We start from the raw sequence: 25,278 nt of genomic DNA, 5'->3' as shown, positions 1-25,278 counted from the left end.
ACAGGCAAGCTAATTTGATTTCAGCTAATTTCGGTGCCGTTCATATAATTGTTTACGAATTATTTAACAGAAAGCTCGGCATTGCATGATTCAAGCGGGCGACGTTTGGCCTTTGTAATCAATTAGTAGTGGTCACCGTCACACTAACACCACTCCCTTGTTCGATTGGATTGAAATAACTTAATTTTCCCCGTAATTAATCCATACTCAAATTACATAATAATTGATATCCGTCAGTCTCCAACATATATTCCTTTTAAAGTAGGCAAAACATATTTTATATTTATTTCCAAATCCCCTTAAACAATTTCTAGTTTTGTTGAGATTCGTTCTCTTTATCTATGAAAACTTCTTGTAGATCAACGGATCCTGCTCCTGGATCATCTTTCTTACTTTTCCCCTTGATAAGCATGTGCCGATACATTTGATCCACGGCTAAGGGGTAAAAAACTGATACGAGAATTGCATCTTCGATGGTGCTAGATTTTATTTCAAAATGCTCACGTATAGCAAGCCTGATTGAAGCTAGGTAGACAAAGAAAAAGATGAGAACAACCCAGCCGACATACGCCAGGCCAGGTTCAACAACTTGTAGGATTTCCAATAACACCCAGCCGTAAAACAGCGATGCCATGACAACCATATAGCGCACGGGGCTTTTCATGTAAAGCATTCCTGCTGCATGGCCAGCAGGCCACCAGGGTGCCACGATCCAGATCAGAATATCCAAGACTCGTCGCCAGGATGGTTTGTCAAATACCGAAATGAGACTGGAAGAAAATGTGTTCCTGTGGTGGTCGTAGTCCCCAGCCTCCATTTGCATTGTTCGCCAAAGTGACAAGCACATTAGATTGAGTACGACGGCATAGAGCAGGCCAAGTGCAATAGCGAATGACTGAAGAGCATCGATCGCTTTAGTTCCACCTGCTTTCAATAGCGTCGTAGTACAAGCTCCTTCGGTGAACGCCCAGAAGACGCGCTGAATCACGGGCGGATTGGGGTTTCCGTTTGCTGTAAGACAATCAATTACGAGCGAACCACTGTCGGAACTTGTTACAAAATACAACACAGCACTGATTAGGGAAACGACTTTTAAGAAGCCTCCAAGGTTGTTTCCATACTGTTGGATAACGTCAAAATACATTTGGCTTTCGGTTCGACAGGACAGGCGAAACAACCTGTTGAGTGGTTCTGTTGCGTTTGTTCCTCCTAATTCCGAGCTGCAGTTTATGCCAGCGATGGCCGCATCACGCTCCATTTTCAAACCGGCTCCACCAAAAATGGTAAACCAAATGAATATATAAAGGATTGGTGCTGTAAGAGTGGCGTTGATAAAATTCCTCACAGTTCGACCGCGAGATATTTTTGCAATGAACATTCCAACGAAAGGCGACCATGTAATCCACCATCCCCAGGAGAAAACTGTCCAATCAGCCATCCAATTAGGCGCCTGCTTCCCATCCGGGGCATTAGCAAGTTGCGCAAAGGCATCCGTGTGGAATGCATATTGCACTAAATATTGGAAATAGTACCCTATGCTTTGAACATACAAATTGAGGAAAAACCAGGTGTTGTCATGAAAGAAGACGAACAGCATTAGAAATATTCCAAGTCCAAAGCAAACTTCACTAAGTCGACGAATTCCGACTTTGAGACCGGAAACGACCGATATCGTAGCAAGACACGTGACGGCCCAAATGATGATTATTTGATTATTTGTTGTTTCCTCAACGCCACTGTGCATGCGATTCAAACCAGAATTCAATGTTAAGACACCAATCCCAAGGCTTGTCGCAATACCGAACATGGTTGACACGACAGAAATTATGTCAATGATATCGCCAACAACTCCGAAAATTCTGTCGCCAAGTAGAGGGTAAAAACACGATCGAATGGCCATCGGGAGACCTTTTCTATACGCTATGAAAGCCATGAGGAGTCCAACCAAGGTGTAGACAATCCATCCGTGAATTCCCCAATGAAAAAATGTGATATTTATGGCATCTTGAGCTCTCTGGTTATCCGTGTACCTGTACAAGTAGATTACAATATTATCATGGTATTTTGGCATTTACCAGTAAATATTACATTATGCCATCCTTTTGCCCAGCGCCTTCCTCGTATTCACCGCTATAGAACGGTGAATATTAATTCTGTATGCTCTGTGCTCATAGGTCCTTTCACATTACCTGGAACGTTAACCTCGTGACACTTGTAACATGATAAGTTGACATGCACAATTTTAACGTTATAATTTACTGTCCTCTGCCAGAGATTTTGGTGCGTCTGACTGAGTGCGTCGTGAGTGGGCGGATATCAGATCTCACCGATTTATGTAATCGTTTCCGAATCGATCGGTCTCAGTGTTATCGTATTGACAAGACAATCGTTTGTGTTTTCTAAAGATTTTACGTGTGGAGTGTGCACGCTATATAAACGTAACCGCAGGCTCAACAAAATGTTTGCAGATACAAATGGTGGTTTCGAATATCCCCTGCATGCCTAAATACCTCCAGCTTTTCTGCGTTTGTCGCATGTTTTTTGACACTTTAACCCTGCAAGATCCGGTCTGGGTCTTGTTTCTTTTGTTGATTGCAAACGGGAATTTCAAAGACGTAAAAAAGGCAAATAGATAGCGTGGCACATCATATTACAAAATAAAGGTTCATTGCGTAAATAGAAAAGTCTGACAAATACACAACCAAATTTTAAATCTATATTTCGATTTAAATCTGAATTATCTTCAGGAGATGAGAAATCTTGTAAAATCTTATCTCCTGAAGAAAGTATTTGATTTATGCAATGAATATATTCAGAATCAGTCAATAAACTTTAATTTATACTTGCTGAAATTATCAGCTAAAAAACGGCTACATCACATTACATCTCAGTTAATAGATAATACATGGTTTGGAGACTAAATAAAAGCACAATACAACTCATTAACTATGTAATTGTCCAGGTTTATGCAAAAATGGTTCCTTTCTCGTCACGTGTCTATTGTATTTTAGCCAAACGTACCAACGGCATTCGTCTTGCTAAGCTCTTCAACCTTGACTTGAAAAATATGTTAATTATAAGATTGCTATCGGTTTATCTGTGCAAATACAATAGATATGTGATGAGAAAGGAATAATTTTTTGCATAAATCTACCTCAACATAGTTAATGAGCTGTATTGTAGTTTTATGTGGTCTACAAACCATGTATTTTCTATTAACCGTGATTACATTAAGAAAGTGGTAAATTCAGTCTATTGTCGGTGGAACCGCTGTGGTGGAACAGCATGCGAACGCGAGGGCTGATGAAAGATGAATGATGAATCATGAAGCAGTGGATTAAAACGGGGCCTCCAGCGGTTGCGTCTCGTCATTGCATTTGTATATATTTATCAATACTACAGGTAATTAAGTCAAAATAATTATGTCATGGTACATGGTAGTGTTCTGTGCCCATAGGTACTTTCACAGTACCTGTAAACGGTTAATCTCGTGGCACTTTTAACATGATAAGTTGACATGCACAACTTTAACGTGATAATTTACTGTCCTCTACCAATTATTTTGGGTAACTCATGGTATCCTTGGGCCAGTTGTTCAATGTTAGGTTACCCCTAACCTTGGCCTTGGGTTAAATTTTAGTTTAATTTTAGAAAATATTTATGAAAAAAGATATATTTAACCCTATAAGTGGCTTTTAAACAACCGGTCCCTGGGTGTTTTATTCGAGGTGCGGTGTCTGCATGGTCTCTATTGCTCGTATCTGGCATCTTATATAATTTATATCAACATAGATTCAGAAAACAACTTAATAACGTCACGCGAGAACGCAGTGATTCTAGAAAATATTTATAGTTAGTCGGACATTCCGCATGTCTTATGTCTGATAATTTCATGATAAGACGATATTACTAAGTCACTATTCTTCTATCAATTTGTGTCGCAATCTTAGTTCCACGGTACAATGCTACGGTACATAACATTACGAACCAAATCTACGAGTAATATTTCTGTCCTCTTCCAATTTAGCTGTTTTTGGTAAACAAAGTCAGAGCCGTATATATCAACAAATTATAATTGGATTCTCAACACTAACGACTAATGGTTCCGGCATATTAATTCCGCATCGTAGATTTGGTTCATCCTGAACGTGTTTATTTGGTTTTATAACCAAGGCGTAATTAAATGCAAGCATGAAGAAAATGGGAAATTTGGCACAGCGTCAACATACAGACAAAGCAATGGAATACGGCATACCTGTTCCAGAATCTGTTTCCGTATTCCTCCCCAGGATGATAATGAAAAAGTGGTTCAGCGACACCATAATAGAACAATCCAATTCCAATACCAGCCGAAAACAACATGGTAAAGTACGATACGTCGCTGAATTCTGGTTCTTCGTCGTCTCTGCCGAGCTTCATGTTGCCATATTTTGAGAAATACACAATTATCAAGAAAAGGAACCACGCATCCTGTGTGATGATATAGAACCAAGTGAACGTTTCAGAGATCCAAGCTTTCCCTTTCCCCATTTCACGCGAAGCACGTTCTGTATCAACAATCGACCAGATCATTAGGCCCCAAATTATTACAGCAGAAATAATCGACACCACTGGATTTAAGTTGATTTGAAATGGACCGATCTTTCTTTTGAACGTTCGACATCGCGAAATAGCTTCACTCACTCTGTTCTCACCTTCCATCTCTCGCACAAGATCCCTCGCTATGAATGTACACCTAGTTATTAATGCATCTAAGAGTGCCGCATTAACCCCATTGGTTGAAGCAACTTATACGCCGAGGACTCCGTTATACGCCGCGGACTCTGTTGAGGGGCCTGTGGCCGACAAGGCCGACAAAATTCACGTTGGGGAGGCCCAAAAAACGCTCGATCTACTTAACGATTTTAATAGAGCTAAGGATAAACAACAGAAGGTCTTCACAATATCTCGTCAACGCCTCGTTGCATTGCCTTGTAATTGTTGTAATGCACAACCTGAGACAACCGACATCATTGAGACTTCAGATGCGTGGGACTAAATGGGTGTAACGTATAATTCGGAATAAACGAAAGATAAGTATAGACTGCATGGCGTTGCCCAATGAAAGGTATAGTACGCATGTGGAACTCAAAAAATTCAAAAAGCGAAATCATAAAAAGCGCGTCATAAAAAGAGTAGGGGGAATTTGATAGCACCGTAAGTGGATGTTATCCAAAGAATGTATGATGTCCATTGAGTGCCGGATTGCCGGACCGTTGCCGGATAAAAATCAGTCTGTTGTATAGATATCGCTGTAGAAATACAACCAATGAGTTTTCCAAATAAGACAATCGTTTAGCGGGGGCTGCAGTCAATATATATATATATATATATATATATACATATATATATATATAATATATATTATATTATATATATATATATATATATATATATATATAAATATATATATATATATGTATATATATATATATATATATATATATATATATATATATATATATATATATATATATATATATATATATACCGCCTCCTAGGGTCCCAAGGCCTAGGCACTCGTAATGAGTGAGCTGGTGAGGGAAAGGGACAAATTTACATTCTTAGGTTTGAATATGCCCGTCAAGGGTAAGTATGGTAAACACGGAGAACATTTTTGCCTATATTATTACTTGTGTTGCAACTCCAAATTTACTTTGGAGCAAATCATGTTCAATATATATATATATATATGTATATATATATATATATAATATATATATAATATATATATATATATATAATATATATATATATATATATATATATATATAATATATATATATATATATATAAATATATTATATATATATATATATATACACATAATTTTATGACAGGCGCCAGTTGTTCAAAGCTGAGTTAGCGCTAACCCTAGGTGTAAAATCTTACTCCGCTGTTTTGGTTTATATGCCCCTGCACCGCTGTTTGTCTCAAGACTTTACAAAATAAGACTTCTATTAATCGACAAAATATTTATGAAAAAATATGTTCAACTTCATAAACAAGCAATTAAAAAATTGAATAAAACTGATTTTAAATTAACCCTGGGTTAAGCTAGCCGGTTTTTGAACAACCGGCCGCAGCAGACTTTAATAAGTTGAAAAAGTCTTTTGAACTTTCAATCTTTCAACGTCAAACGACATGCGATCATCGAGCTCATCACAGTTTAATTTAACCCACAATTAAGAAACTCTAAACGAATTGACCTTATACATGCATATATAGGCCTCGCTATAGCACTATATGAACAAACTTAATATATACATTCACTCGGCACATACTAGAAAAATCCGACAAACTTGCTTCTCTGTACACAAACATGTTATAAGCATTCTAATTTCTATTAAATAATTCGTGTGATCAATTGGTTGTTGGCAACGCGGTCTTGTTTTCAAGTAATTGAAAAGTATGTTACATAGACTTATTTGATGATAGCAACTTCCATAAATAGGACAATATGTGATTTGCAAAAAAGTAATTAAAAAATTCCTTAGTTTCGCATAATCACATTTTATATCAGTTAGCTTTCATTGCATCGTCCTAATTTTAAAAAAATAATGTTCCGCTTTCTAGCTCCCTTCCCGAAATGACCAAAATATTGAATTCCTTTGAAACAGGACTTAGTCATTTACAGTTTAAGGCCCCGACTACACGGGCGATTTTTGGCGGCGATTTTCTTCTCTTGCATGGTGTATGCTATATTAAGTAAAATTAACAGAGTAGGTTACTTTATTTCGCATAATTCGCATTGTACATAATTCACACAAAACATACGCTAGAAGGAGAAAATCGTCCGTGTAGCCGCGGCTTAAGGCTGTTTGCCATCCGATAGAAACAAGCCATTTTAGAAATATATTTTAAATTTTATACTACATCAGCCACTTTGACGTGTTCACGACATTGTTTTGATTATTGTAAGTGTTTCTATTTGGAACGGGTTTTCAATGTTGGGCGTGACGGAATTTGTTAGAATTTTGAAAACGATCCAACTGTTGTCAATGTCATCTTCCCATCATGCAACTCCTTCGTGCGAGACATTTTCTCTCCTGCATTTAAGCATAGTTTTAAATGCGCTGACAAATCTCGGTGATCTAAATGCGTAGCAGAAGAAGTTGACGCTTGAGTTAGCTAGCACAAACAGATGCTGTAAATCTTTGAACCAATGGAGAGTTTCGCAGCTGCATGATTTGCAAAATCCCAATGCATAAATGAGCACAGTTGAAGGGACGTAGCAGCATAATAAAGCCAAGAGTACAACTAAAAACATTTTTGTTATTCTCTGTTCCAGTTGCTCTGCCTTTTCTCTACGTGTGTTTGCGTTTCTTCTTGATAGCGTGTCTTCATTTTGATCGTTGGGTTGTCGGTGATTATCGTCTTCCGCCGGATGTTGTTTCTCGCTATTTCTTGAGCGCTTTTTAAAAGCCCTCAGAAAAAGGCCGTAAGTGAAGCAACTTATGAAGACTGCAACTGCAACCGCAGAGTTGGCAAATATAAAAGCGTATGCAATAAACCCGGCATTTAAGTAAATCCACGGTAGGCTAAGGGAGAAAAGCCAAATACCGGCGATTGTGAGTAGGATTCTTTTTTCGGTGCATTTGCTCCTGTAGTTATGCGGGTCTCTGATAGCGAGGTATCGTTCCATAGCAACTGCAGCAAGACTGAGGACCGATGCTGTACAGGAGATGAAATAGGACAGGTGATTTACCTGATAGTCCAGTTCGGTTACCTCTGAATCCGTAACTTCTTTCCAGTGAATATAAACTGAAATCGGGTCACATATTAAACCCACAATAAGATCCGCCAAGGCCAGGTTACACATTAAGTAGTTAAAGGGGGTACGAAGATTCCTATGGGGATCCTTAGCGACAACAATGATCACTAGAGTATTTCCCGGGATGTTGAGTAGTGTGAAAAAAAATGAAAACGATAAAGTAAGAAATGATAGTTCTTTTGGTGGTCCTGTGTCCCAACAACGATTATCGAATTCTGCTTGCAATGATTGAAGTGACATATTTCAGTCCTAAAAAAAATATATTAAAAGAACTTTATTCAGATCAAAAAGTCTTTATGCATTTCAAAATACTTTTTTTCAGGATATAAGGTAGGTTAGAATTAGGTTGAAGTAGGCGGTGTTGAACTGATATAGGTACGGGTCGATTTGGTATAGGCTTCGGATTGTTATCAATTTTTTGCACGAAAACTTGACGTTCGGGAGGGATCGGGATTCTCGTCTGTGCATGACTTAGCTTCTCAATATGAGATCGAGAGAATTCTCTGATAGCTGAAGAGTTTCAACAATTTTGATGCATCTATTGTATATAATTTTTCAATGTATATTATTATGCATGACTATACTTCGTATGCCAATAATTGCATGGTCCTGACCTTGCCAGCAATTTGAAGATAAGGGTTTTCGACCAGTTATGCCAGAGACAATTAGTTGCTATCGCGCGAAAAAAAACATGCACCTGGTGAAATTATTAATGGTATGGACAATAAATACTTTGCCAGCCAATGGGTCTATAAATAAGCAGTAACACGCTAACTGTTTTGCGGTATATAAGATTTTAATCTTTAATGTAGTGCAGCAAATATTTTGCTGCTGCTAATCATCTATATTGTCTCTGATCCTCTGGTTTCATAGAAAGCCAAGTTGCCCGTAACGAATCCAATAAAATAAGCATTTGCCCCCAGCCGTTGTGCGATAAGTGTAAATCTAACCATGCGTTGTTTCTGGAAAGACGACTCTGTATCATATGCCGATATGATTTTTGTCCTGCGTATGGAACCGGCACTCGTGCTGTAATTATAAAACTGTGCTTTTACTCAATCTTCGGCTAGCAATTTAATGATTTATTGTCTCCAAAAGACTGATCGATACTTTCAGTAATCCCCATAAAGTTACATTGGCTTTGAAAGTTAATTGTTCTCCGCATTTTAAGAAGTGAAATTTCGTATAGAACGTAACGAAAGTTTCGAGGTAAAAAGCTATGGGGCTAGAGTGTTCCAAGCCTTATATTATAAATTGCGGTTTAGCCGGCCGTACTTGATAAGCAATCTATTTAGCTAATTAAGAATATATATGGGAATACAAGTAACTACAACAGGACGCCGGAATGATAAGTGGCGAAAGATATCATTGGAAGTCATATCACCCTACGGCTTATACACAAGCCAAGCTTCTATAGTTCAATTAAGCACATGTTACATGGTCATAGCTACATATACATTTGCTGCATCTGATCGCAGAAAGTTTTTATTAATGACTTTGTTTCAATGGTTTGAAAGATTTAATTCATACATTATAGCTCTAGCTCTATGAATAAAAAAAAATATGGAATAAGAATGACATACACTTACCGGTTTTTACAAAATGTTCGGCTACATTGATAATCTTTATAACATCCCTAAAGCTGTGCGTGCTGAGCTGTTCAAATAGTTCTTCCTCAAAATTTTAATTAGAAAATCTAATTTTTCAGTTCCTCATACATGCATTTGACACTTATTAATTATTACTCCGGCGTCAGCGACGGAGTTGAAAATTCGCCTCGGTTTTGTTTTGTTTTTGTTTTTTTTTTTTTTATTTTTTTTTTATTATTTTTCGTCGTCGCAAGTCTGTAATGGCGCGAAACATTCTAGTATTTAAAATGTGTATGTGATTGGATTTATCTATGTCCCAGTCTTGTCTCCCAAGAGTTGTGGTGCACAGCTTTGGCTAATTTTCCGATGCGCGATTCGATTTCGCTCGCATGATACGGCAATTCCTCCAAGAGGAACAAATAAACCGTTCTTTTCATGCTTTTCGATTAAGTTTAGACTGAATTGGGGTAAGAATATATTTAATACGTGTAGATTCTGGTCCTATTTTAGTAATATCGCTGCTATTTCGCCGTTTAACAAGATGATGTGGTCGTGTATGGGCGCTTTGACTCGTCGTAGTTTGCACAGGATTGAAGATTTAATATAACTATATAAGCGCGAATTCCAAAGGCAAAGTGTAAGACAAAGCGAATGTATTATGCGGTTTATTTACATTTTTGAACAATTGAACTTCTATACTTTTTAAAGTACGATGTGCTTCTGAATTTCGCGATGGAACATTTAGGTTCGCAAGGCGTCTAAATGCGAATATGAACTGCATTGTTTATGTTCAGAAGCTCTATATTGAAGACTGGCACGTGCGCCGGAGTTAACGCCAGAACAGGCGTCTTGTTATATATAGATCTAGCTCTTGCACCTGCTGCAAAGGTAAACAAATATATGGAGTTATGATAGCCTATAAGTCAATGAATGAGGTTCTTATTATGTTCGTTGTTCATTCTTTTTTGTTCGACAACTTAAAATATTATGTATCCAGTTAACAGTTCAGTTTATATCAAAAATTCAAGTTGATCTGGCAGTAAACTGCAGTTTTCAGTGCTGTTTAATTAAATACAAAAATCAGTCCAGTAGTCAGTACGTGTCTTATGCAGGAGAAAATAGCAGATTAGCACTACGTGCCATACCATAGCTTTTCTCAATGGGACAAAATATAACAGTGATATAAACTGAGGTGGCATCAACGAGGCGCCACAATAAAGAAGGTCAGATAAATAATTTATCACATTGGATCTTTACAATTACAAACATCACGTCGCCATGACGACACTGATCAAATACAAGTCGCCAATATCCAGCCTTAAAAAAATCAGAACATGACTTTATATTGTTTGACTTCTCTCAGGGGGATGAAAGTATCGGTTTACATTTTGCTGCTATTGCTCTTGGAAAAATACAATTGACAACTGCAATAATCCCTTTCGATAGTACGTCGCACGATTATCGTTTTCAATTTTAAATGAAATTGATTTCCCATGATAAGAAATTAATTTTACTCTCACGAGCCACGTGTAAAGATACAAAACATCCTTGTGGCAATAAGCTTTCAATATGGCTTTTTTCCTCACTTATTTATCAAAACGAATGTATATATTGAAGAAGGATTTTTGCATCTTTGCACGGCTCGTGAGAGTAAAATTTGAAATCCAACTCATTTAAGGTGGTTCTAAATTAAATTGATAATGTTGTGACGTAATTAGCGGAAGGGTGTATTGATACATACCACTGTCGCAACACAAGATTGACGTCTTGCGGTACACAAGTATCAAGTTATTAGTTAAAAAGTGGTTATTTTGAAAAATACATGATGCTGATTTGTCAACCCTGTCACAAATTTATAGTTAGAAGTTAGAACCTTCTCAACTATCTTTAATTTATACAACTGATCCTGGATCTGGCGTAACTTTTGACAAGATACATGTATGGTCAAGTCAGGAAGATGCTTTCTTCGCAAATACACAGCGCGGACTCTTTATAAAGGTATATATCCTCGTGGGATTATTCAGTGGGAAATATTTTAACTGGGGTCTGGGCAAACTGGCTTGTATTTGGACACGTCCATGTTACAACTCAAAACAGGTACGACAAAAACAAAGATAATTTGGAATCCTTTTTTGCGCAATGTGGCGAGGTTTATTCTCAGCGCTTATATCAAACATGTAATAGTGTCTAATATGCTGCGGAAACACATGCATCATTATCATAATTTTGTATAGTCTGTATACAAAAATAATTTTGTGGATCTTTTGCAATAATGCATTTTAAGTGCGCCCTAATAGCTGAATGATTTTGACCAATCACAGGACGTATTTGTCGGTAAATGCCGTCAGCGGTCTTCAGTGGCCAGGCCACATTTTGTTGTGTGTAGTGTTGAATGTCTTGTCTGCTAAATGTGTTTTAAATAGTAATTTGGGCGACGAATTTGTACGTTCCATCGTGGTTTTTCCTCGCAGCATCGAAATGTATGTGTAGCGTGTATTTCTCTGAGCTGTACACGCCGTCAAGTTGTTTTGTGTTGACACGAAATGGGGTTTACTCTTCGGAGAAACCGCATTATACTCGCAACAGTATTGTTTTTGCTTCCTGTTATTTTCTTGATTATAACATCGGATGGTGGTAACAGAGGTAAGTTTTACTTTATAATTGTTTACCGTTTTATGTTGCACTTTTAGCAAGGTAATTTAACAAGCTGCACAAGCCAAGCTTAGGCAGTTTACGCTTGTGTGCGTGTGTGCTTCCGGTCGACAATGTAACACTGTCACTCCATGAAAATAAATGTTTATTTCCAGTTTACAGACCGTTAAAAACGGAAATTAAAGTGTTGTAAAATTTATGCGGGTCTCATCTTCATTTATATTTTTTCTAATTGGTATATTGTCTTTCAAAGCCCCTCACTTTCCAGTTTCCATTCGAAGAAGCGTCATTTAAATGTTTTGTATCTATCTGTATAGAGCGTCGTAATACACTAACTTTCCATCACGGGTTCCCATATTGACACGTTATATCTTTATTTTTCTGCCGGTAGTGCTGTCAGCAACTTAATCAATTGCAGGACATATTGTATATTCATATTATATATTATAGCTTAAATTTCCCAAATCTTCCTGCTTACAAACTTGAAAATATGTTTATTTCATTCGTGTTTCGTTTATACATACCGGGTACTGTGTACATCCAACAAATGGTTTATTTATATTTAGGGCAGGTAAAAATCAGAATATATGTGTCGAATAAAAATATTTTTATTTTGCTGTATAGTACGCACAGTATTTGCTTACTGCTGAGATTGTGTTGGCTATAGTGAACTGGTTTTTATGGCATTTTGCATTAATTTGATCTAATTAACATGTTACATGGCCCTTTAAGGTAGATTTCTAAAACATGAATCTTTGGAACTACAGCACGTTTAGATTTCGGATACCGATGATTTTCAGTTTAATTATTGTATTTTCAAGTTTCGTTTTATTCAGCAATTTTGAAACAAATATCAAAATGTGAAGATAACTTGTTCATATAGTAATCCCTTAATAAATTGTTTCATGTGTAAATGCACTTGGTCAAGGTTTGAATTAGCAGAATCCAATTTTAGTCTTTGTAGTCATGGTAATTATTTGAATGATAAAAGAAACTTTTTAAGGCTGGATGTATAGATCTCTTAACTACATTTTTGGTGATTAACTTCAGTTAATTCCATAATACATACTTTTGATTTGCTACTGTCTTTTACTTACATTGAAGCCATTGGAATATGATCTTCTTAAGTCCTGTAATATAAAACCTAAATCACAATAGGAAGTTTAATCTTAACTTTTACAGTATTAATTAATGGCAACTGGCACCAGTCAATGCTTTCGTGTTGATGTTTACCAAGTATATTTTGCATATGTATCCTAGCTTGACAGTGATTTCAATAAAATCTGAAACTCTGTTATTCTTTACAGTGACAATTTTTTTATCAGAAGATTTTCACACATATGTGTGTACTAGATTACAAAATACATGTATAACATTTGAATTGTTGGTGATATTTGAAGTGTAGCTTGATGCAGAGCAACACCAATAAATTAGCTTTCAATTCATCCATATGCTTATAATTTAATGTGATTGATAATTTTGATACATTTGATAATTGTACATTTATGCATTTTATATAGTTCTAAAAACTGGTGTGGAAGTTGATCCATCTATCATTGAAAGATTGAAAGGCCTGTCCATGAGACTCCGTCTTGTAGAATCAAAGAATGATGAAGTTGCTCAAAATTTGATATCCATTAGGTCATCATCGTCATTACATCAATATAAAAGTGCATTAAGAAACAATAGAACTAAAATTAAAGATGCAGAATTTCTGAACAATACTCAATTAACACTACCTAGTATATATAATTATATGTCACATTTATTGGGAAGCAAGAACAGTTTGGTACCAGCAACTCAAGTCTCAGCTGGCAGACATGGAGGTACTATAATCTCTATGATATATAATCTTTGTTTTGGTGGATGTAAGATGCAGAACATGGTCTTCCATAATCATTGCATAATTATGAAACCATGGACAAGTAACTGTGTCAATAGCCTGGAAAATTAATTCCCCAAATCTGAATCTTGATCCAATGATTAATTTTAAATTAAACAGAGTCATTTAAACTGTCCTTAATACTAATTCATGGAATGTACAGCAAATTAGTTTATCTTTTTCATCTTTTATTGATTTCTGCTCTTTCAGTTTCCCTTGCTTTTGGAGTTCCAACTATCAAGAGGGACAAGGCCAGTTATGTTTTAAACACAATCCAGTCACTTATTACAGGAATATCGGATGAGGAGAAAAGAGATTGTATACTCATTGTATTTATAGCAGAAATTGAAGATAAAATCTTTGTAAGCAAGCTTATCAAAGAACTGAAAGACAGGTATGTACATTCATTAGCCTTACTGCCTTGAAACTCATTGCAGTAGAAAAAATTCTTGGCAAGATGACATATGATTGAAATATGATTCTGTTTTGTTAAGTAATTGCTAAATGCATCAATGAACATTCTGTTGAAGTGACTAGTGAATATAGGGGAACTCATTATGAAAAATTGAAATTGGTCACAAAAATCAAAATACACATCACAAAAGCAAAATAATTTCCATTTTTTTATCAACAGGTTAAATTTGATATTTTATTTCAGCTACCTTTGATACGGAAACAACGTATCACAACAATTATCACATACATCTCCTAATAAAGAGATTAATGGCTGGATAACACAGGTGTTCAGCGGGTATAGGGGAGGCTATTCTCTCTTCTCAACCACGTATCTTGATTAAATAGCTGTGTGAGAATTATCTGAAAAAAAAACAGTTGCATCAAATGTGTTATGTACATGGTGTAACAACTGCCTAAAAAGACTTTCGAGGTTTTAAACCTCCATCAGTGTTTTTATCTATTTCAGGACGCTTTTTAAAACATTTGATGCGAAGTTGTTAAAAGACGCTGCTATTCTGTTGCTTGGTTATATTAGTTTTTATCGGCCATAATGTTGATATTGGATTCAATGGTCAAGCACCTTGATCTTGCGCAAGCCTTGGGCCCCCGCTTCTCTTAAGCATTGTCTGCTTAGTTTAATTCCTTGACAATCCAATATTTGCAATATTGCACACAATACATAACATCAGATAACGATAATTGCATGTCAATTTTTCAGGCATCTTTACGTTTATCTTAGTGTTAAGACATCGAAAATGAGACGCAAAAGTAATTTCGGTAAAATTGTTTCTATAGGACAACTGTATTTTCTTCATAAACATGTGTGATGTGACAGATGTGTGGTAGTGCACTCACACGGACACACGTCAGTGGTTATTTTCAATTTTGGGCATGTTAATTATAATGACAATGTGCAATGTATTTTTCATCCTAGGTTTCATAGCTATATTCGTTCAGGATTAATAGAAATTGTCGTCCCGCCAAAAGAATTTTATCCCGATTTGAATAACCTTCCAAAAGATGTAACTTTCCACGATCCTCCTTTGCGAGTGAAGTAAGTCTCTTCATTTTCTACCTTAATAAAAATTTGTTAAAATATTTATAAATCAATCATTTAAATATCAGCATCGTACACACAGGGGGTACTATTGGGAGCATGGCCATATTTATTATGTATTTAGGCTAGACTATAGTATATATTCAGTAATACAGTAAGAGTGGAAAATTCATCCGTCTTAAAAAGTGATAACGATTTTCCTCGCATTGTACTCATTAAATTGAACTCCTAATGGGGAGTTAGGAGTAATTCTAAAAATTGTGAGAGTGGGACCTCGTGGCCAAGCGCTTCATTGAAAAGCAATTTACACACAGCGTCTGTATAGATATCATACGAAGCTGGTTCGATTTGATCGCCAGGGGGCTCGAGTTGGTGTCAGATTAAGTTTATGATGTTAATAATGTATGAAGTATGTCCTGCTTGTCAGCCGTCCATTGATATAAATTTTATTTTGCTGTTAGCCTTCTACAGTACATAAGCAGAGCCTTTGGACCAATATATCTTTCTGTACAAATGTAACTTAGACGAATAGGCAACTCATTGTTTAATCGATAAAATTTTAATTCAACTTTACTTTTCAAGATGGCGAACAAAGCAGAATCTGGACTTTTCATATCTCATGATGTACGCACAGCAGAGAGCTCGGTTCTATGTTCAGGTAAAATAAGAAGAATGACTTCCTGAAGTGTTCTTATCCCTGCCCTTTAGCTCTGCATGATGTGACAGGATTTTTTCGGTATCTCATTCATGCTTTCGTTTAGCTCGAAGATGATTTAATTGCAACACCTGGATACGTGAGTACAATACGAACCTTTGCTTTGCAACAAACTGAGAATCGTTGGATGATCCTTGAATTCTCGTCCCTTGGTTTTATTGGTATGTTAAAGTACTTCTGCATTTTATTCAATTAAATAACCACAGTTGTTAATATGACGTACATTTACTCGAGTGGCCACACTTGTATATTAGTCATGTAAAGCAAAGTTCTTTTTTGTGAATCTGATCCATTGGTCTGATCAAACGCCCGTGTATGCATGCAACAGCAATCTTTATTGCAATTTTTATCAATCTTCAAGTATATGAAGTCCCAAATATCGTTGATAAGACACTGACTGCATGTAGTACCCCAGAGGCCAGATGGAAGAAGACTGGAGTCACTGGATAGTAATCATCAGTCACCCTGGGGCCGTACGAAGCCTGGATAGCGCTATCCACCAGATAGTGATGTTTTCAAGTTTCAACCATTCTAAAAATGCTTGGAAAGCAATAAAATTTCTGCTTTGAAACCAACAATTGTTAAAGAGGATTCTCAATTTAGGAATACTAAGATTTAGTCGAAGTTATTCCTAACAAAGGTCGATTTTAAAGCGATTGAAAAAAAAAAAACCCCACTATCCGGTAGATGGCGCTATCCGGCTTTCATACAACCGGCGCCTGAACATCAATAAAAATCAATGAAGCCAACAATTAATAACGAGAAACTTCGATACTGGGGTGCGGCTTTTACCATACTTCAAGGGCTTTCAGGCTATTTTTGGGCAATTCGAACAACTACATGATTGCATCTGTTGGAATATATTCAATATAGCGCTATCCCGCATTCCTATAACCGCGGTCCTCATGTTATCGCCCTAGAATTTATACATATTTCATTGATATTGCAGGAAAACTATTCCGAACAAGTGATCTACCAGCGATTGTTGAGTTCTTCCTTATGTTTCACAAAGATAAGCCTGTTGATTGGCTACTCGATCACATACTGTGGGTTAAAGTGTGCAGCCCGGATAAAGACCAGGTAACCACCCGGTAATCACATAAATCCGGTTACCCGAGATTTAACGTAGCGTAAAATGACTTTGAGGTATTGAATTGAGTAAATAACATGATTCTGGTTGTCGTGTAGTCAGCCTAACAAGAGCACGTGCTTGTTTTGATTCAAGAAGAAGGCTCATTTCAATACCTCAAAATCATCTCACGTGTCGTTAAATCAGAGGTAACCGGGCGTATGTGAACAGCTGGTATATTTATAATCCTTTTTAGTTAGCTACTTGTTCTAGCTGCTAGGCATGATATTCAAAGAATCTGAATTTCATCTCGCGTCACATTTTTTGTGAATTGAGCCTGATACTAACATGGCCGGATCCTATAATGCGGACGCATGACGCAGATGCAAGACTAGGTCACTACACTAATTACATGTCACACATGCTGTTAATACTGGATATAGTCTGCTTCGTACGCGACTGCGCCAAGTACGGTATTAATATTGGTGTACAAATACATATATGTTATTTACCGGCTGCGCGGTCCGGTAAATGACATATTTATTCGTATTATGCAATGGCGACGAAAACATAAACAATCAAAACCTGGTTCGTTTAATCTACTAAAGTTCACTTCAACTTATCGTGATAATCATTTGGTCGATATATTTAAAAAAAAGGTAAAAAAGTCAAAAGTTTGCGAAAAAATCTTTAGAAAAACAAAACAAATACGCTTTCGCTCGAGCATGAAATATAGGATTCCGGACCGTGGTCAGATATCGGTAAAATTCCGCCCGCGACTACAGCCAATCAGATTGTATAGGAAAGGCTAGGATTCCTCCCGCTGCTGATTTGTAAAAAAAATAATTGGCTAATATGAGTGCGTGGCCTGCGTCCAAGGCTTTGAAAACAGTACTGATACTTGTGGTGTATTACTGTATGAACCTCGCGTGTGGTAGTCCTCCAATTCTTCCATTTTATACTTTAGGCTCACTGCAATCGAGAAAAGGCTCAGTTACGAATCCGTTTTAAGCCTTCTCTGTTTCAACATGTTGGAAAGGAATCATCATTGCCTGGAAAGAGACAGAATTTAGTTGTAAGTTTACGGGGCTACGGCCATTAGATAAAGAACATTATGGTATGAGTGAAACATCAGACAAACAGCTCCCTGCAGTACCAAATATACCGAAAGGTCCGAAACAAAGTATTCATGAATTACATTTATTAACGTGGTTACATACGTCTGCGCTTCTGTCATTTTATTCAGTGCGCAGTCAGCTTGATCCCAGGGAGGTCCAACTACGTATATTTGTCTTCTTTAAAGACAATCGTGAAAGGAATATGTAAATCACCCATCCCTCAGATTACCCACTGTGCTGCAATGATATCAGTCTCTCGCATTCAAAATTAGATCCCTTTCTGCGTAGTGCACGTCTGAGACATGGGTTGCGACTCAGTTACCATAGTTACAGAAACCTATTTATAATACATATACGTTTGTATAGGATAAGGATTTCAAGAAAGCTCCATTGTTTCAAGCTCATCTTAATCCGAAGGCGTCAGTAATCACAACAATCAATGTGTACCAAACCCATACGATAGAAAGGGCGTACACCGGGCAGAGTTTCTTTTGGGGTCACACCCCACACAAGGGAGATGTTGTTCGGTTCAAGTTCGATGAAGAACTTTATCTTGAACAGTAAGTGCACAACTGAATTTCTGCATGCATTCATAAGTAACAAAACTTTACCATAGTATAACTTTTAGTATAATTTAGTATAATTTCAGTGCTAAGTATCGAAATACATGTTGCAATTTAAAAACATGGATGTGGTAAATATGAATTTGTAACTTTTTCTAGTTTTCGTATCAATACTGGAAATGTGGAACATCCTGGTGACATTTTTTCCAATGCATCTGTCGAGATTTTGACAACAGAGAGCAAGTTGAAAAGAGAGAAATGTGAGTATTAAGAAGTTGGTCAAATAGATGGAAAGGTACTTGTGTAAATTAGGTTGTGTGCAGTTGTCATACCAGGTGAAGTAAGTAATTAAGGTATTTTCCTACGAAAACCTAACATTACCTCATACGTTTAGGTAATCATGGAATATACAACCAGTTATTAATAGTATACCAGTGATGTTTGAAGATTTTGCCAAGCTGCCATGACCCGGGGAGGGTTTTTAAAATCACGAGTACTATTCCTTGCTAACAGTATGCACGGGTAGTGAAACTGTGACAATGACAATTGTCAAAATGCTTGATGACTAAATATTTCTATTCCGGGACAACTTACGTTTTAGACCGAAATTAACTAATGATGCAAATAGTCATAATATATCACGTAAAGCCTGGTTTCCATTTTGTGGTATTGTAGTGAACAAGTCATTTTTTAAAAGGATAGTCCAGATAATTCAAATCGGTCATTGTTGACTGTATTCACAAAAATATTCTATCACATCAGCCACCTTGACATGTTCACGACAATTGCGACTTAAATTGAACCAGGCTCGATATTTTAACTATTCATGTTTCTTGAAACAGTGTCCCATGAAACTCCTGCATCTGACGTGGAAGCACAGAAAACGTTTGTAAAAGGAGAATTTTTGCCTAATGATTATATTCGTGTGGGTAAATTTGTGAACGGTCTTGCTGATTATGCTGTCCCAGCTACGATTGGTAAAGTGAGTGAGCTTCTGATTAGAGTCAATGATCATACTGGACAAAACTGGGTGATAATTAGTGAGGTATGTCTGATTACGCAAGGTTATATTGCTCGTTCGAACACATCAACCGCAAAGTGTGGCTAAAAAATATTGCAAAATGCGGGAAATACAGTCCTGAAAGAGATTGCACCTATATTTTCCGCATTTGACAAAGCTTTGCCACCAAACCCTGGAATTTGATCATGTACTGTATAGAATGCTCTTCCCAGCTGTGTATTGATTAACATTTCTAGTTAAAAACGTGTCATGGTAGTATAATACATCGGCCTATTTCAGGGGTGGATCCAGCACTAGTGCACTAATTTGCATGACACAAGAAAACTGCTGAGAATAGCAATTTTGTTTTGTAATGCAAATTAGTGCACTAGTGCTGGATCCACCCCTGGCCTATTTCAACTAATACACATATGTTGTTGCAGAGTTAGGGTTTAAGGTTCGAGGTATTATGTTCCTCATTTCTACAAAAGTTTCTACACAAGAAAAATGTAAACAAAAGATGTATGCACAGGGGTGCATGGGATATCGGAACAATATCGATACCAACGTCTGAAATTAAGAATTCCTTTTAGAGTTTTCCAATATAAATGCATGCATGTATTGTAGATTAGGAGACATGAAAGATTGCACATAGATGTCCTTCATTTTTTTTTCTTCGTAGATTCACATAATAAAGAGGTAACACCAAGCAATGTCTCTACAATCATAACGCACTAATATCTTCCATGAAGATCTCTTCGCGAGGTATAAACACGTTTGTGCACCTGATGAGTAATGTGAAACGCACTCTGAGCAAGTCTGAGCAATCTGGGTTTGCTGCAAGTACTCGTCATGGAATGGAGTTCCCGAAATCAACACCTACAATAAACACGTTGATGAATTTTGCTGCTTTTGCTAACGAAATGACGGATAGAGCCTTTAGTTTATACGACTGAGATCAATCCTTTCCTTGGTTTTCAAAATTCATCTAACAGGCATGTGGATAGTAGATACCGCCATCAAACTTTCAAAAAAGCCCCTGTTGTGAGAACACAGTCAGCCAGCTGTAAATTCAATTTCTAAATTCCCCGACGAAATAAGTAATTTGTCAAAATCAGTTGCAAGATGGCGCTTCGTTGAAGATAATCAAGTGAATTAATTTATTATTACGGATAAGCTGGCGGATGACTGCATATTTTTTGGAAAATGCATGACATGTGAAAAAAATGGAAAACGTTGCAAGATAAACTACCAATGACGTCTTTAACACATAAAAGAAATTACCTCCTTTACGACTGCCATCAACTGCTATCTACCTCCTTTACGACTGCTATTCGCTTTTTTCCACTATTCATTCTGTTGAAATGCACATCCTCCATCTTTCTGCGATTATAGATAAAACAGATCCTCAGAAATGTTATTTAGTATACTGGTTTTGTAAAGCCTCGTTACTCAATGCAATTTTTCTTTCAAATAGCAACGCAATTATATTTTTGAGAGATGTAAATGTGGCAACTACGAAATCTGTGCTTATTAATTCTCGAAAACTCTTCACTGAGTTTACATCCCTAAAAAATAGAATTGCATTGCAAATTGCAAGAAAAATTGCATTGTGTATCAACACGGCCTTAAAATAGTGTTTCTAGTCCAAACCTCTGATCTCTTTTCTATAGTATAGTCATAATTTTTTAATAGGTTTTTTGTAGTTTAAATGTAGTTATTTAATAAATTGTTGGCACCACAAACCGTTTGAAGGCGCAGGAGCTTTTTGGCAGTTGACTTGAACATGATCCCGAAAATGATTTTGAGGTAATGAAATGCGTCTCCACGAAATCTGAAGCATATGCTGTTGTGTATATGACATCCTCGGAGCTGAACTAGAATAAATAAAACTTGGAATGAGAATTTTAGTTTGCTAAGAAAAGCTACGAAAGAAGTTTTGCGAGATAGAGAACAATACAGTAGAACAATAAAACAATAGAATAAGCCAATCGATATTTTTTTGAAAAAAAATATTCAGGATCGATTAGGGAGACAACCTCGCAAGCCAGGATCTTGTTACAGAGACATTTAAGTTTTCATCCCTTGACTCTTAAAAACAGAATAAATCGTGTTTTTTGTATAAGACCACGGACCACGTTAATAGAAAATGGCGGTTTCCTGTGATCACCAAGCATGACAGAAACGCGTTAACTAAAACGTGATTTTTATCCCAGCCCTTGATCGTAGAATTGTAATGTTTTGATGTATAACTGCAGTCTACAGTAATATATTTAGTTTCGAAATTGGAACAATTATATATAGCCGCCTTTCTCCGTACATTTTGAATTAAGAGATTTCAACGCGCATCTCATCATCATTTTACTAACTGCATGATATACTCCGCATCATGGATATGATACAAAATCCAGACAAATCACTGAAACCACACAGATGTTAACAATGGCGCTACAAATTGTTGGGACAAACGGGAACAAACTTGTTAATAATAATGTTGTTACAACGCGTTAAAAAAGACTTGTAACAAGTTGTTGTTAACGCCAACAAATTGTCAACAACAACTTGTTCGGACAAATTTGATAACATTAATTTTGTTCTCAACAAGCTTGATACAAGTTGTTCAAACAACTCGCTACAAGTCTGCGAGCCAACAAGTTGTAACAAGCTTGATATCTACAAGCTTGTTCAGCACGATAAGTCAACAAGCTTGTTACAAGCTTGTTCACAACTTGCGACAAGCTTGTTGAGTCAACAACTTGTCAACAAGGTGTGAGATTTTTAGGTGTGTATGTACTAAATATTATATACTGCAGAATAAAGCTAACGATAAAAATGAATGGAATTGAATTGACAACTACGTATACATGCACGTTGCATAAAATTGACTATGCTTGTAACAATAGATAGATTATCTACAGCTTTTCTTTGTTTGCTGCCGTTATTATCTTTTATGAATATTGATTAGTGAAAGCTATGTCTATGATGTTGATATCATAGAAATTCAGTAGAATAATAACTTGTTTCTCTGAACGACGGTAATAGGGATTTTCAAAGACAGATTTGACTTTTCATCCATGATAACCTTCACCAGTACAGCGTAGTTGAACATAATGCTTTTTCTTGTTTCGACTGTCGGAATCAAGTCCATAGCAGGTTGTATGTCTAACTCTACGTTGGATAGTGTTACGCACTGTTTTGTCTGGACGCTCTCCGCAGCTACCTGGCTCTGCAATACTTTAATCGTGACGCATTTATGTAAGCTGCGGTGATCACTTTCGTTCTCGATAAGGCCAACATCTTGCACAAGCTGAGCGATCACAAATTTTGTTTGAACTTTTCTTTCGCTATTGTCTACGGTAATATTAAGGGAGATCGTCTCGCCGAGGTAGTATACAACGCGACCTAATTCACAAGTCAGGTGTACCGCAGCAGCTAAACCGAGCACCCCACTTCGATAAGACTTACGATATGTCTTCGGCATTGAATATCCAGGAATCTCCGTTAACTCTCGGGTTTGGCGAAATTTAAAATCCTTTCTACATCTATGCGCCAAAGTGTGTTTCGATCGTATAACGATGCTTTCAATGTAATAACGAACATAAGCCGTTATACCAGAATAAGATGTGTTTAATTCAAACGACGACGGTAAGTGATTCCTGAGCTGAAAATGAAACGGTACTGTGTAACGAACGTTCTCTTGTAGTGTCGTTTCGAAATGCTCGCTGATTTGTGTTTCCGGGGTTGGAAATATAATTTGAACTATGTCGATGAAAACCTCCCGCCGTTCTGTGTTTGCTAAAGAAATATAGGCTTGCCCTGTGAGCTTCACTTGAATTTCGTGTATTGTAGTCGGTTTGCTTGGGCAGATTTCGAGTATTCCAGACAACACACATGGTTGATAGGCACCATCTTGGTTTGCAAGAATAATTTTAACATCTTTAAGATCATCGCTCATACTGACTCCGTGTTGTGTTGAACTTAAATACAAGTAATCGTTGACGCTTGAGAGTTGAGGACCAAAACTTAACATATACGCTACGACTCAAAATACAGCTGCCTCATGTCAGTAACGTTTTATCTAATCATTTACATTGCAAAGTAGAGAACATGTGCAAATTAAGATAGTATCTCGCATTCGCGCTGTTCCAGCTTTAACATTTTAGAGGAAAGTGTAATATTTATTTGACAATGAATGAAAAAATTCCAAAAAATCTAGAAGTCAGAATAAAAAATGGCAAATATTCTATAAGAATCACACTCTTCAAATAAGATTAATTCAATTTTGTCACACGCTTTGATTGTTTGGTCTATTCGTTTGATATATTTTTCATGCAGTTAAAGTGCTGTTTCTGGTCGTGAAGATAAGTTAGGCCCGTTTCAGACGTCGAACTTTTCATGTGCCGAATCAAATGCAAACGAGCTTTATAAACAAAGACTTTAGCTTATTAACATCAGGTTCGGCACATGAAAAGTTCGACGTCTGAAACAGGCCTTAAATGTGATAATTCATAAGCCATATTTTTTTTTTTTGTTTTAATTTTTTCGCCCATATCTATTTACACGTAACCAGTAATTAGAAGAAAATATTAGATAGTAGGGCTAGGAACCTTCTAGAAACCATAGGGCTTTTGTTTAAGGTCCCTAGATTACAATTAACTAATTATATACCAAAAATTGTCAGTTCGCCGATTATCTATTCTAAATAAGAAGATAGCAATATTAACTAAGATCTAAATATAATAAACAAGCTATTCCAATTGTATTGTGTGATATGAAAGAGAAAAATATTATACATGCAAAGAGTATAGAGTTTACATTATAATCCTTTACAGCCATTTTTATGGTAGCAAGGGTCTATAATGCTAAGTTATTGGGTTTAAGTGCAAGAAATATTTTTTCATTGTTGATTTAAATGTACCATATGATATATATATATATATATATAGCACAGAGAAAGTATGGAAAGCCGTTTCGACCAGAAGGAAGGAGGGGGAGAAAAGGACTGTTAAGATTTTTTCTCGTAATATTAATAAATAGGCTAGATATTCTGCGAAATTGATCTAGTTTTGCCAAAGTTCTAAAATGTTTTTGTTTCGCGGATTCTTAAGACTTAACAGTTTATCATCATGCAGACACTCTTCTTGAAGACTTTACTGCGGGAGGCAAAAACATTAGAAATTATGTAGCACTAGAAACGAATTTTCTTTTCGCCCAAAATCCGAAGAAGTGATCGAAAGGAAAGTGTCAGTTTGTCAGGAAACTCCACAAAATTTTCAACTTGTGGCAGAATTAATGTGGTCCTGTGGTTCCCGCTTTCGTATTTCGAATTTTTCCGAGATCCCCTTAATATACAAAACTTAACCG

General features: G+C 36.6%; 4 protein-coding genes across 4 annotated transcripts; 1 reads left to right on the top strand and 3 right to left on the bottom strand.

Annotated features, from left to right (window-relative positions):
• Positions 1-31: 31 nt before the first annotated feature.
• LOC114524801 (glycine betaine transporter 1-like) lies at positions 32-4,724 on the bottom strand. Its single transcript, XM_028545984.1, has 2 exons — positions 4,256-4,724; positions 32-2,030 (listed from the first exon to the last, which is right to left on the bottom strand). The coding sequence occupies exons 1-2, from the start codon at positions 4,699-4,701 to the stop codon at positions 311-313; spliced, it is 2,166 nt and encodes a 721-aa protein (XP_028401785.1). The 5' UTR covers positions 4,702-4,724; the 3' UTR covers positions 32-310.
• A 2,201-nt stretch (positions 4,725-6,925) lies between these two features.
• LOC114524963 (dopamine receptor 4-like) lies at positions 6,926-8,053 on the bottom strand. The gene has a single exon (XM_028546220.1). It carries the CDS (start codon positions 8,051-8,053, stop codon positions 7,055-7,057), a length of 999 nt encoding a protein of 332 aa, XP_028402021.1. The 3' UTR covers positions 6,926-7,054.
• A 3,720-nt stretch (positions 8,054-11,773) lies between these two features.
• Positions 11,774-21,275, top strand: LOC114524852 (alpha-1,3-mannosyl-glycoprotein 4-beta-N-acetylglucosaminyltransferase A-like). The gene is made up of 12 exons (XM_028546051.1): positions 11,774-12,045; positions 13,575-13,880; positions 14,147-14,330; positions 15,327-15,446; positions 16,032-16,107; positions 16,211-16,325; positions 17,114-17,244; positions 18,201-18,308; positions 18,718-18,911; positions 19,074-19,174; positions 19,757-19,959; positions 20,597-21,275. Exons 1-12 carry the CDS (start codon positions 11,946-11,948, stop codon positions 20,615-20,617), a joined length of 1,659 nt encoding a protein of 552 aa, XP_028401852.1. The 5' UTR covers positions 11,774-11,945; the 3' UTR covers positions 20,618-21,275.
• On the bottom strand, positions 21,240-24,064 carry LOC114524853. Its single transcript, XM_028546052.1, has 3 exons — positions 23,380-24,064; positions 21,661-21,791; positions 21,240-21,297 (listed from the first exon to the last, which is right to left on the bottom strand). The coding sequence occupies exons 1-3, from the start codon at positions 23,942-23,944 to the stop codon at positions 21,262-21,264; spliced, it is 732 nt and encodes a 243-aa protein (XP_028401853.1). The 5' UTR covers positions 23,945-24,064; the 3' UTR covers positions 21,240-21,261.
• Positions 24,065-25,278: the final 1,214 nt, after the last annotated feature.

Source organism: Dendronephthya gigantea, unplaced genomic scaffold, assembly GCF_004324835.1.
Source record: "Dendronephthya gigantea isolate DGI-Jeju-01 unplaced genomic scaffold, DenGig_1.0 000032F, whole genome shotgun sequence".
Classification (NCBI taxonomy): Eukaryota; Metazoa; Cnidaria; class Anthozoa; order Malacalcyonacea; family Nephtheidae; genus Dendronephthya; species Dendronephthya gigantea.
The sequence above is the reverse complement of the archived record's forward strand: the minus strand, read 5'-3'. Positions and strand labels throughout refer to the sequence as shown.

Bases quoted from the DNA above. Each gene is read 5' to 3' on its own strand.
- LOC114524853 (XM_028546052.1), bottom strand. From the start codon at position 23,944: ATGTTAAGTTTTGGTCCTCAACTCTCAAGCGTCAACGATTACTTGTAT. The intron at 21,792-23,379 runs GTAAGTCTTATC...TATTTATTCTAG, and splicing joins TTCAATGCCGAAGACATATC to TTCAGCTCCGAGGATGTCAT. The intron at 21,298-21,660 runs GTTTGTGGTGCC...CTATAATCGCAG, and splicing joins AGCTCCTGCGCCTTCAAACG to AAAGATGGAGGATGTGCATT.
- LOC114524963 (XM_028546220.1), bottom strand. From the start codon at position 8,053: ATGTCACTTCAATCATTGCAAGCAGAATTCGATAATCGTTGTTGGGAC.
- LOC114524852 (XM_028546051.1), top strand. From the start codon at position 11,946: ATGGGGTTTACTCTTCGGAGAAACCGCATTATACTCGCAACAGTATTG. The intron at 13,881-14,146 runs GTACTATAATCT...CTGCTCTTTCAG, and splicing joins CTCAGCTGGCAGACATGGAG to TTTCCCTTGCTTTTGGAGTT. The intron at 16,108-16,210 runs GTAAAATAAGAA...GCTTTCGTTTAG, and splicing joins GAGCTCGGTTCTATGTTCAG to CTCGAAGATGATTTAATTGC.
- LOC114524801 (XM_028545984.1), bottom strand. From the start codon at position 4,701: ATGGAAGGTGAGAACAGAGTGAGTGAAGCTATTTCGCGATGTCGAACG. The intron at 2,031-4,255 runs GTATGCCGTATT...CTACTTGTACAG, and splicing joins GGAAACAGATTCTGGAACAG to GTACACGGATAACCAGAGAG.